The 12601-nt window shown below is 37.0% G+C and overlaps 1 protein-coding gene across 3 annotated transcripts in view; it reads right to left on the bottom strand.

Annotated features, from left to right (window-relative positions):
- Positions 1-425: 425 nt before the first annotated feature.
- The window catches only part of ACSL3 (acyl-CoA synthetase long chain family member 3), a 74034-nt gene continuing 61858 nt past the window's right edge, over positions 426-12601 (bottom strand). For all 3 annotated transcript variants that reach the window (XM_047773629.1, XM_047773628.1, XM_047773630.1), the window contains 4 exons: positions 11383-11574; positions 9941-10055; positions 8383-8540; positions 426-3502 (listed from right to left, as the gene is read on the bottom strand). In XM_047773629.1, the coding sequence (XP_047629585.1) occupies positions 3345-3502; positions 8383-8540; positions 9941-10055; positions 11383-11574 (623 nt within the window). In that variant the 3' untranslated portion in view covers positions 426-3344. The remainder of the gene's footprint in view (positions 3503-8382; positions 8541-9940; positions 10056-11382; positions 11575-12601) is intronic.

The raw sequence follows: 12601 nt of genomic DNA, 5'->3' as shown, positions 1-12601 counted from the left end.
AACACACATTCTCATGGATACTAGTTGGATTCATTTCTGCTGAGCCATGATGGGAACTCCTACCCCACAAATTTTAATACCAAATTTGACTTTTAACTCAAGAATTCATGCTATGTGACTGTTACACAGAAAACCTTTTGTCACCACTGACTTAGCTGACAGCACGTGTGCAGTTAAAACCCAAAGGGAAGACAGGAAAAGAGAACTCGGGGAGGTTTAGGGCAAATGAGTACAGAATGCTAGGAAATAGAGTAGACCAAGAACAGAATTTCTCCAACAAAATCTCCCTTCAAATGGATTGCTAGGCCAAGAAGAGACAATTCTCCTAACCCCTTTTTCAGTAAGTATTTCAGGACTGTCAATTATATTCAATTTTTATGGAGAGAGCTTTTCATTCTTTAGAAAAACAAAATATTGAGTTTTAATATCAGAAATTTTTAACATATCTTTATTCTTCCAACTTCATGTCAAGTTACAAATAAAACAGTTCAAACCATGTAGCTATACTGCTTCTGATGCACACTCCCTCGAGCAGAAACAGCATAAACCAAGAATACATTGAAATTGAACTCACAGTGAGTAACCAAGTATGGAAAGGGTGCGTTACAATTCAGTGTGGTCTGATATGTACACTGTTTAAAAGTGTCTCCCTTTAAAACATCACAGATGTACATCATTTTTCTTACAAAAGAAGCCACACAGAGATTAAGTTTTAAAGTTGTATCACAGGGAGTAATTCTTTAAAAACTATAAAATCTTATGTATCTTGGAAGCAAAGTTATTCCAGGTTTATCTTTAAACATTGCTGAAAAAACCACAAGCTTTAAAAGATGATGGATATCAAATTCATGACTTAAAATAGTATTTAGGAAGTAGGTAATGCTTTCAGGTTTGTTCTGGTCACAGTCAAAACTTTTTAAAGGAGTTTAAGCTAAGAAATACCAGCTGGGGGAGGAGGATAATGGGGAGAGGAGAGGACAGGGAGGAATGGAGGTGGCAATTCACAATCTATCAGATGTGAACTGCAAGACTTACTAGAGAGATTCGAAAGTTCTTCAGAGAGCTTCCTTCCAGAAAAAAAAAAAAATAGTTCTCAGAAAACATTCTTTTAGAATATATAGTCTACTTTTAGATATATTAGCACTAGCAATTTATTTTGAAATTCCTGAGTTTCCCTCCAAGTATCTCCTGGTAAAATCAGTATTTTTCTTCTAATAAAATTACAGTTGTTGGGTGGCTCCCCCCCCCCCAAAAAAAATTAACTTTTTTTTGAAAGGATAATAATATTTTCAAGTCACTGAAGATGGCTTGGGTCAGAAATTAATGCAAAAGGGATTTTCATAATTCTGCCGTGGCATCTGACACTTCAGGAATGAAAGGAAACTAAAAAATGAAAAGGGGACAACGTACAGATTTTAAGCCAGCCTTGTTAGATGTTTTTGAAAAGGAACAACTTTTACTCTGAATCAGTGATAAGCTACACATTCAACTGACACTATTTCAGTCACAATTACACTGATATTTCTCCTTTGCGGCACTGAACCATTTTTTTCTAAATATTTTTTCAAACATCATTTGAAAGCAAGTAATTATTCTAAAGATAAAGCATCAGAAACACATTCTCTCCACCCAAGCTGACTTTAATTTTTAGATCACAGCATTTTTAGAGAGGGGTCCATTAAATTTTCCCTATTTTTGCTTCTTCTTGGCAGTTTTTCCAAACTGTGAAATTTATGACAAGAAAGCATTCCAAACATAATACAAATATATACAAGAATACAAGTTTAAAACAAGAAAAAAAAATTGCAGTATCTCCAAATAGGATGTGTTCGTGATGTGACCAAAAACCATAAGGTCCCAGGGCCTCAACACTCCCATTGGCCTGGGCAGATCTATGTTCATATTTTTTTACGTGGATATTTTTTACTCGCTTGTTTTGCCTTTTGGTGCCTGAAATAACTGATGTAATTAAGAAAATAACTAATATGACATGAAAAACATGGTACCTATCACTTTTTTACATCCTAATCTGAACACATCTTAATTGGAACAATATCACTCTTGATAATACTTAAACAGACAAGCAATACATATGCAAAGATTGACTATGTATCATACAATGTTTTCAGAATCACAAATAATTTCCACACTGACATTAAAAGCCTGTAAATTAAATCTTAAGTCACCTCATTATAAAGTTAACTTTTCATGTATCATAGTAAGAATGCTATTCTTAGAAGCATCCTAGATTATTTCTCATTTTCTAGTGTTGAAAGCTTATGGTAAAAAGGATAAGGTGCCTTTTTAATAAGCTACAAACAGACACTGACAGACACACACAATACTCAGTGCAAACAATCCAAGAAAAAAAAATCCTATTTTTGAAATGATATATGACTAAACAGCTAGACTAAAAGTAGAAGAGTGAGATAATTTTCCATAATTAATGTGTCACAAATATAGACAACTCATTGTATGTGTGGTCAATGAAATGAAGAATAACTTCCCATCCTTTTTTTTAAATTCTACCCTACCTTTTAGAATTATTTCCAATTCTAAAAGTTGAAGACTCTGGATATTTCAATGGTGGCTACTAGAGATCAGTTATCCTCTGGTGCTATCCTTGCTGTGTTTCCTTCTTCACTATGAGACCATAACCCTCTACTGCTACTTTTGTTTCATGCAGCACCAACCAAACTTCATTTTTTTTCTAAGCAAAAATAAATATATAAAGAAGACACTGTCAGGCATATATTCACAAGGTCTCAACTTCTTAAAACATAAGTATGGGTATATTTATTTCTCTCAAATGCATACAAGACAATAATTACACAGCAACAAATCTTTTGTTCAACAATGATTTGATTCATAAGCATTTGAATGAAATTCACATAATTTCACATCCATACCCTTGCGTTTTTAAATACTGTAAGTAAAAAAGCCCCCCAAATAACCAATTCTTATATTTCCTATTTATCCCTCTATACATCCAAACTTTAAAAAGTTACAAACTGAACATTATACAGAACATATAAATCATGTTTAAAAACTTGAGGTTTTAAAATCACTGTCCCCCAATATGATTCGGAAAAGTCTTCATGCTGACAAGTGCAGTCCTAGGTGGTAAAGTAACTTGGAGGAGGGGAAGAAAGAAGAGACAGACACAAGTTTGCCGTCTTAATATTTTACTAATCCTGTCAGTTAAAAATGATGATGTCATGAGAAACAACAGTTTAGGTTTAACAGGAGGAATGGAGTTTGCCTCACAATTTGAGACATGCATTTCAAGTATTTTCCTATTTGATCTGAGCTCCCTGCAGCAAACTGATGCTGAAAGAGAATAATTATTTCCTTCCATACATTCGCTCAATGTCCGCCTGGTAATGTGTTTTAAGCTCTTTGCGTTTCAGCTTGAAGGCATCTGTCACCAGACCAGTTTCAGGGGTCCACGGTTCAGGGCTTAAACGAATTTTTACTGGAATTTCAAACTTTTCCAGACTTGCTGAGATGGTGAAAAAATAGAAAGAAAATAAAAGTAAATGCAAAGCCATGAAAACTGATTAAAGTTTTCAGCAAATAATTTAACTTCCTCAGTCTGTGAGCACCCATCAAAATGCGCAGCCAACAGCTGATAAACCTCACTTCGAATCAATCTATCCCTTAGGCATACTGGAAGTAAAAAATAGGTATGTATGAGAATTATGATGGCAAAAAGCTCTAGAACATCTACATGTCCCTCAATAGAATGAGGTTGGAGAAATTACAATATAAGCATAAAATGTACACAATTCAGTCATTTAAAATGAGTCAGGAGTTCCCTTGTGGTACAGTGGGTTAAGGATCCAGAATTGTCACTGCAGTAGCTTGGGTCACTGCTGTGGCAACAGATTCAATCCCTGCCTGGGAACTTCCACATGCCACAGTGCAGCCAAAAAATAAGTACAAAATAATAAGAAGAAAAATAAAATGAGTTTGGAGTTCCTGCCGCGGTGCCATGTATTAAGAATCTGACAGCAGTGGCTCAGGTCACTGAGGAGGTGTGGGTTCAATCTCCCACCTGGCACAGTGTTCTAAAGGATCCAGAATTGCCACAGCTGTGGGGTAGGTCACGGCTACAGCTCAGATTCAATCCGTGGCCAGGAACTTCCACATGCCATGAGTGAGGCCATAAAAAATAAAATAAAAACTAAAAAAATTAAATAGAGTTAGATCTATTGGGTACGTGTAAAGATAATTACAATATACTGTTAGATTTTTTAAGTTTTATTTTTTAATACTAGATAAACTTATTTTTATGAACTAAATGTGTAGGACAAAAATACACACCAAACTAAACTATATACATCTCTAGGGGATAACATGCAGGATTAAGGAAAAGGAAATGTCACTTTTACTTTACACCTATTTGTTTTCTTTCAATTTATTGTAAAAACCAGTTTAGAAACTAAAGAATGATATCATATCAAGTTTAAAGACAATCTTGTCACCGAACCAGGATATTCCCTGTAAGCTATGAGGAAGGATGTTGGCTCACTACTATCTTCCTGAGATGCTGTTTGATACCCAGTAAGATCCTCAATAATGGAGGGATGACGAGAAGGTGGGAAGAGAGATGCAGTCTTGAGAGACATATTTCCTTAGCAAGACTGATTTATTTTTCCAGTACTCACTTAACAAATGTTAACTGGAAAAAAGTTACTGTGTAAAGTGCTTTAACAATCATTCTTTAGGGAGTTCCCGTCGTGGCGTAGTGGTTAACGAATCCGACTAGGAACCATGAGGTTGTGAGTTCGGTCCCTGCCCTTGCTCAGTGGGTTAACGATCCGGCGTTGCTGTGAGCTGTGGTGTAGGTTGCAGACGCAGCTCGGATCCCGCGTTGCTGTGGGTCTGGCGTAGGCCGGTGGCTACAGCTCCGATTCAACCCCTAGCCTGGGAACCTCCATATGCCGTGGAAGCGGCCCAAAGAAATAGCAAAAAAAAAAAAAAAAAAAAATCATTCTTTAAAAATACAAAAATGAATAGTTTCTGCTCTCAACTGAATACTATCAGGAAATAGGTAAACACCTATCCATAATATATATGTGTACACACACACACAAAACACTAATTTAAAGATATAAGTGCCTTGAGAACAAAAGTGATATATTTACTCTAACATGTGAAAATAAAGAGATAGAAAACATGGAGTTCCCATTGTGAGGCAGCGGAAATGAATCCAACTAGGAACGGTGAGGTTGCGGGTTCGATTCCTGGCCTTGCTCAGTGGGTTAAGGATCCAGTATTGCCGTGAGCTGTGGTGTAGTCGCACACTCGGCCTGAATCCTCCATTGCTGTGGCTGTGGCATAGGTTGACAGCTACAGCTCTGATTTGACCCCTAGCCTGGGACCCTCCATATGCCACAAATGCAGCCCTAAAAAGAAAAAAAAAAAAGAGAGAGAGAGAGATAGAAAACAAGGTTTTAGTCTTCGAAAATTAAAAATATTTCAGGAGTGGTTTCCAAGAGGGAAAAGCAGTAAGGCAGGGACCACAGCACCTAAGACACATGAGTGTGATACTACTGAGACATGGGGAAGACTCACAAGCAAGCACTGGAAAACCTGAGGTTTTAAATGCTCAGCATTACACTCTATGACCAGATAGATGCACAGTGATATCATCTAGGCTAGGTTTTAGAAAAATAAACCGTACTTCTCCAACCGGTCATATAATCAATATGAGCAATTGGAGAAATGAGGACTGTAATAATTATGAGGATTTCTTCCTTATTTTGTGAATATGTTTGTATATACGTTAAGCAAATATTTTCATTTTCTTCCCTCCTACTATCATAATATGCATGAATAAGCTAACTTTATATCACAGTATTTAAGGCACAGGATATCAGAGGGGAAGAGTAACAAGCACTCAAGGGGTGTATTCTCTTCTGCGAAAAGGCTGATGTCCTTCAGGTGTATGCAGGACAGATGCATATTAGTGATAGTCTGACTTTGTTAACGTTTTTACTTGGAAATTAACTATGGCTTGAGGAAACATAAGTGGGTGCCAAACTGACAACGGGTGGACTGTGACGGTCAGTTTTACGTATTGTCTGTGCTAGTCCCAGTTCTTCAAGTAAACACTAATCTAGGTGTTGCTCTCAAAGTGCTTTGCAGATATTAACTCAGCTGAAAGGCCATGGGAGCAGAGCTGGGGCTTCCCCAAATCAGAAGCAGCTCCGCCTGTGGACAGGTGCTTTAGCTCGTGCCTAAGAGTTCCAGTCCACCCTCTCAATAGTCTGCCCTACAGATTTCCAACTTTTGTCAAGCCAATCCCCAATAATTATGCAAGCCAATTCCTAGCAATAAGTTAATACAGTTAACCTACTGATTCTGTATCTCTGGTGTAAACCTTGTATAGATTTTGCTTAAAAATGAAGCTGCACCCCTTCTTCACATCATGTATAAAAATTAACTCAAAATGGCTTAAGGGCCCAAATATAAGAGCTAAAACTATAAAACTCTTAGAATAGGGCTATTTCTTTGTGACTTGGATTAGGCAACAGTTTCTTAGATATGACAAGAAAAAGCACAGCAACAAAAAGAAATAAAAATTAAAACTGCTGTGTTTCAAAAGAGATACTATCAAGAAAGTAAAAACACAACCTAAAGAATGGTAGAAAATACTTACAAAGCACTTATCTGACAATGGACTTAAATGTAGTATATATAAAGAACTCATACAATTCAATAATAAAAGACAAATAACCTCACTTCAAAATGGGCAAAGAGGAGTTCCCGTCATGGCTTAGTAGTAACAAATCCGACTTGCATCCATGAGGACAGGTTAGATCCTTGGCCCTGCTCAGTGGATTAAGGATCTGGTGTCACCGTGAACTCTGGCTTTGGTTGCAAATGCAGCTCAGATCTGGTGATGCTGTGGCTGTGGCGTAGGCCAGCAGCTACAGATCCAATTCCACCCCTAGCCTGGTAACTTTCATATGCCACAGGTATGGCCCTGAAACAAAACAACAACAACAACAACAAAAAAGAAAAGAAGAACCCCCAAAAAACATAAAACTTGTATGTAAATGTTCAGAGCAGCATTATTAATTAGCAGCTGAAAGTGGAAACAACCCAGGTGTCCATCAATTGATGAATAGATAACAAAATACTATTTGGCAATAAAAGGGAATGAAGTGTTTATACGTGCTCCAACAAGAAAACATGCATACATGCTAAGGAAAAAAAAAGTCACAAAAAAAAAAAAAAATACGAGTCTACTTATATAAAATCTCCAGAACAGGCAAATCCATAGAAACGGAGAGATAGATTAGTGGTTGCCAAGGACTAGGAGGTCTGAGGTATGATGAGGAGCGACAGCTAATGGATACAGCACTTCTTTTTGGGATGACGACAGTGTTCTAAAACTGACAATGGTGACAGCTGTACAATTCTGTAAATATACTAAAACCAACTGAGTTGTACATTAAATGGGTGAGTTGTATGATTGTGAATTGTATCTTGACGCTGTTAAAATATACATAACATTTTAAAAAAGCAAAAGTATATAATTTTAAATTATGCTTAATTATCATTTCAGTATTCCACCTTGCTTCAATACTCCATCAACTATGCATAAAGATATGTAGGCTTTCTAATATAATATCCATTAATTAACTCAATTTAGCATCAGTCCAAGGTTTTTAAGTTTAGCATCAGTCCAAGGTTTTTAAGTTACTTAGAAACATTGAAAATTACCTTCAAGCTGGCATACTACAAAACATAATTGTCACAGAAATAAAGGATCAGAATGATTTCATCTGATTAAATGCAATTTAGATATTTCATAATCTTGAATAACATATCAAAGGAGAATAAAAACACATACTGCTATTATACTTAACGCTGATAACTCAGAGGTATAACTGTTTTCATGAAACCAACAACACTAATCTGGACTCTTTGCACCCATCCCCCAATACACACACAAAAAGGGGGGCAGGGGGAGGGCGGATAAACGACATATGATAACAACCTAGCAGCACATCAATAGTGCAGAAAAGAGTCCTGGATGTTCACTGTAGGCTGTGGTGTCCAGGAAGCTGAGCAGGGCCTTGGAAACAGCCGAGACGAGTGGAAAAGGGGACAACCCAGAAAACAGAAGCTTTCGACAAGACAATCTTCTGATACATGCACCAGTGGTGGGCGATGATGATGTGTGTGTCCCTAGAGGGCCTGAATGGGGCGCTGATAAGCATGGTCCTCTCCCTACTAATGGTAGGAAAATATGATTGGTTTCTAAGCAGGAAATGCAACCTAAGCTCTTGTAACACCACAGGATAAATACATTTTAAGTACTCTCTTCCCATCTCAGTTCTTAGAATCAGTTGAACACATACTCACCTGAAATAGCAGCTTCAGAAAGCACTTTAAGTACCTCATTTTCCATTTCACGACTGTTACACAGCTCCTCCCAAGTCCCTTTAAGTCCTTTCTTTCGTGCTAGTTCTGTTAGTTCCTTTTGATTTGGCACAACAAATCCAATGACATAAGAATGGTAACTGTAATACATGAAGGATAACTTAGCTAAGGCTCTAAATGGCACATCATGTTAACTGCAGTTTCTAATTACACTGACATTTACTATGTTAAAATGCATGAGGTATATTTGGTACAGCCGCACTTAGTTCACACAACAGGCACTTTTACTGTCTGGTTCATAACACATTCCGATGCTTTGGCAGAAGTCATTGCTAAATAAACCTTAATCTGACATTTTATGATAAATTTCAACTATGTATAACTATCATAAATTATGTTTTTAAAAGAAAATGACAAAGTTAGAAAATCTATCTTTTAAAAAAAATCAACAAATCACACCAATAGGCTAAACAAAAATAAAAGCTAATGTAAATAAAACTATTCCTAAAAAAATATGGCAGCAAATCGAAATACTGTGATGGTGTATATTTCTTCTTTTGTTATGAGAATTTGTGTTCGAGAGGGACTCTGAGTAGGCCCACCGTAGGCAGCAACCTGAAGAAATGGCAGCAATATCAGAAGGAGAAGAATGGTTCTGGTGAATATCACACAAGAAAATCTGGAACTATAGCATCACTAAAGAAAATACTTCATGACGAACAAAGGTCAGAATCATTTATAAATCAATGTAGTAAATCTTTAACATGGGCTGTACCTCAAATTCTATTTTTAAAATGGTTCTTGTAGTATACGATTTTTTTCCTCCATAATAAGTATTAAGTCAACTTCTATACTAAGGTTCCTAGGCTGGCCACAAAACATCCAATCATTAACAATGGAGAATATTTGCCACATGCAATACTGTTATGGAAAAAAATAATCAAAGTACCAATCAGAAATTCCAGCACATTTCCCAATAATGCATTTCTGAGATTGTAACTTTAAACTCTCCTTCCCAGCTGCCTCTATATCATCATGGGCTAGAGATGCTATGTGTTAATAATGTAGCTTAAGGAGGAAAGGAAGCCCTAAGTTCTAGGTAACGTGCTAATAAGCAGGTTCAAATTTACAGGAGGGCAGTAAGAACCGAGCAGAGCAATGCTCACTGACCCCACCCCCAACTTCCTTCTTTACTCCCCTCTCCTCTGGACTGGCTATGGGAAGCTTCCCTGTGCAGAAGGACAGGCCGGTATCTAAGGTCAAAGCAGCAGGGAAGAAGATTTTATTTTCTTCACCTCCCTGTCACACAGGACACTGCAGTGAGATGTAAAACAGAAAAGAGGGACAGAGAAAGATAAGACGAGGAAGACTTGCAAGCAAAGAATCAGCTACTGGCTAATGAGAAGAGGTCATTCCCAGAGATAACAGATAAGAAGAAAGAGTTCTTGGTATAATTTTACAAAGAAGGCCCATACAGGAAGGAAATGCCAACAGCACACCAAATGTTTTAAGTAAAATAGCAAGAATTCTACTTTCTTACCTGTTTGCATATGCACAAATGTTATCTATTAGTGAAAGATTCTTCAAAGCTGCCTCAACTTTCCCAAGAGAAACATATTCTCCCGCCTGTAGTTTTACAAGGTCCTTTTTACGATCTGTGCAAAACAAGGCCGGGGGGTGGGGTGCATTGGAGGATAATATTAATACACCTTTAATACATATAAATATTGGCCATTCCCCAAGTCATTTGTTATCAATTAAGTTCATTATAATAGTTATGCTAAAATTAAAAACACATAACAAAATCAGGCCCTAGTTTCTGTACTACTAAATATACTCTTTTGAAAAAATTAGCTTCTGATTAAGGGACCCATCATCAGGGCCTTAGGTTATGCTCTGCTGAATAGATTATGTTCCTGGTATACATTAACACCAGAACATATACTCAATGCCCAATCTGAAAGCTCACATTCTATCTGGAGAGAAGCAGGAGGGGAAAAAAAAATATCGCTTCAATACAATACGGTAGTACTAAGTGTTAAGACTCTCCAACCTGCTGATTCTGAAAGAATTTCTACAAGTGAGGTCTGAGCTGAGTCTTAAGGGAAGACTGAGCAGTAGCCAAGTGGAACAGCACTGGCAGAGAACAGAGGTATGGAAGTACTGCAGTATAAAAAAGGAGGAAGCAATGGAGATAGAGGTAGCAGGGCAAACAGGGCCACCTAACAGAGCACCATGAACTGAGCCTCTGGGAGCCACTAAAAGGTTTTCAGCAGGAAAGCAGCGCAGTGATTTAGGCATTGAGTAATCATGTGGTAGCAATGAGCAGGTGCATTTAGTGGGGATAAGCATGGCAACAAAAAAGAACTTCTTGTAATAGGGTGACAGCACAGGCCTCACCTGTGATCACAGAAAGAGGGACATACAGACGGGAATGACCTTGAGGCACATTTCATAAGGTAAAACAGTGGGATATGGGTTAGACATGGGGAGCTAGCAGCTGAAGAGGCCCTCATCTCCTCCCAGTATCTAGATGGCACGACTGGGCTAGAAATGCCATTAACTGAGGGAAAGAACCTAGGAGGAGAAGCAGGGAAGGTATTTTTTGACCCTATGGGTCCTAAGACAGAGCTGTCAGGCCTTCCTTAATTCTCACAGGAGACAGCCCAATACCTCTAGATATCAAAGGATTCATAAAAATGAATATTCCCTATTAAGAACTGGACTTTTTAAGGATTATCTAACAGTAATTAAGAATACCACTGCTACTGAACAGATTTTAAGACCTCACAGTATGTCAAGCCTTAAATTCCGCAGTCTCTAGTATAAATTTTTATTTTCTAAGGATGATGCAACAGAGACCACACCATCACATAAAGATGAATTCTTCTGTTATTAAACAGCGTCTCTAAATATACAGTCTCTTTTGAAAAGTTATTTCAGAAGCATCCACTTAAAAAAAAGGAGTATGAGCTGACTCACCAATAATCTTTAAACAACCATCAGGGTCAAACTCTCCAATATCTCCAGTACAAAGCCACCTCTGTCCATTTTCATCTTCAAAGAAATCAGCTTTTGTTTTTGCTTCATTTTTGTAGTATCCCATTGTCACATTTTGGCCACCAATAAGAATTTCACCCCTGGGATGTGGTTTATCAGTATTGAAGTATCCACCTAATAGAATAATTTATAGTCAATTCAATGTTTTTTCCCTACATACATCAAATGAATATTTGAAACTATTAGTTTCTAATAAAGACATCTGATTTTGATCCAATTGGGCTTTCCCAAAGGAAATAAAGCAGACACTATGAACAAAGCTCAAAGACAAAACCAGTTGCAAATTTTCAGTTGCTTAACCTATAAACACTTCTGTTTTTAAACTACTATTCCAGGAAAAAAATTGAACCCAAACATCCAGCATCAATAGTATGAAATAATTATATGTATATTATACAGGTTAATTCCTTTAAGAATTCTGTAGAAATTCTGAAATATGATACTAATTAACTGATAAAAGAATTAACTCATGCATTTAGTGAGAATATATAAAATCAAATTACTATATATTTAGAGGATTTATTCCTTAGAGATAATTTCAGAATGGTTCTAAGTTAAAGGTTATTAAACATTTTCACTGATTCTGCTAAAAGGCAGGTGAAAAATGACACCCAGGCCTTAAAATCTCTTTGTATAAATAAAATAAAGTGCACCCAAACAAATCACAGATAATATGTACATGTTAATAGCATTACTTTTAATCTTTAAAAGTGCCAAGTATTAGAGTTCCCATTGTGGCTCAGCAGAAACAAACTGATTAGCATCCATGAGGACCCAAGTTCGATCCTTGCCCTTGCTCAGTGGTTTAAGGCTCCAGAGTTGCTGTGAGCTGTGGTGTAGGTCACAGACACAGCTCAGGTCCACGTTGCTGTGGCTATGGCGTAGGCCTGGCAGCTACAGCTCCAACTGAACCCCTAGCCAGGGAACCTCCATATGCCATGGTGTGGCCCTTAAAAAAACAAAAAATAAAAATAAAAAAATAAAAGTGCCAAATATTTAAATGGCATGAGCAATAGATTTTTATAGAACTATAGTGAAAATTTCCTTCTGATAATTTTAGGTTTAAGCCCTCAGAGAAGAGAAAGAAAAAAGAGAAAAACAGGTAAAAATCTTCAATTTCAGAGAATAAATTTTATGATCT

The sequence above is a fragment of the Phacochoerus africanus genome, chromosome 3, assembly GCF_016906955.1.
Source record: "Phacochoerus africanus isolate WHEZ1 chromosome 3, ROS_Pafr_v1, whole genome shotgun sequence".
In the NCBI taxonomy this organism is placed as follows: Eukaryota; Metazoa; Chordata; class Mammalia; order Artiodactyla; family Suidae; genus Phacochoerus; species Phacochoerus africanus.
The sequence above is the reverse complement of the archived record's forward strand: the minus strand, read 5'-3'. Positions and strand labels throughout refer to the sequence as shown.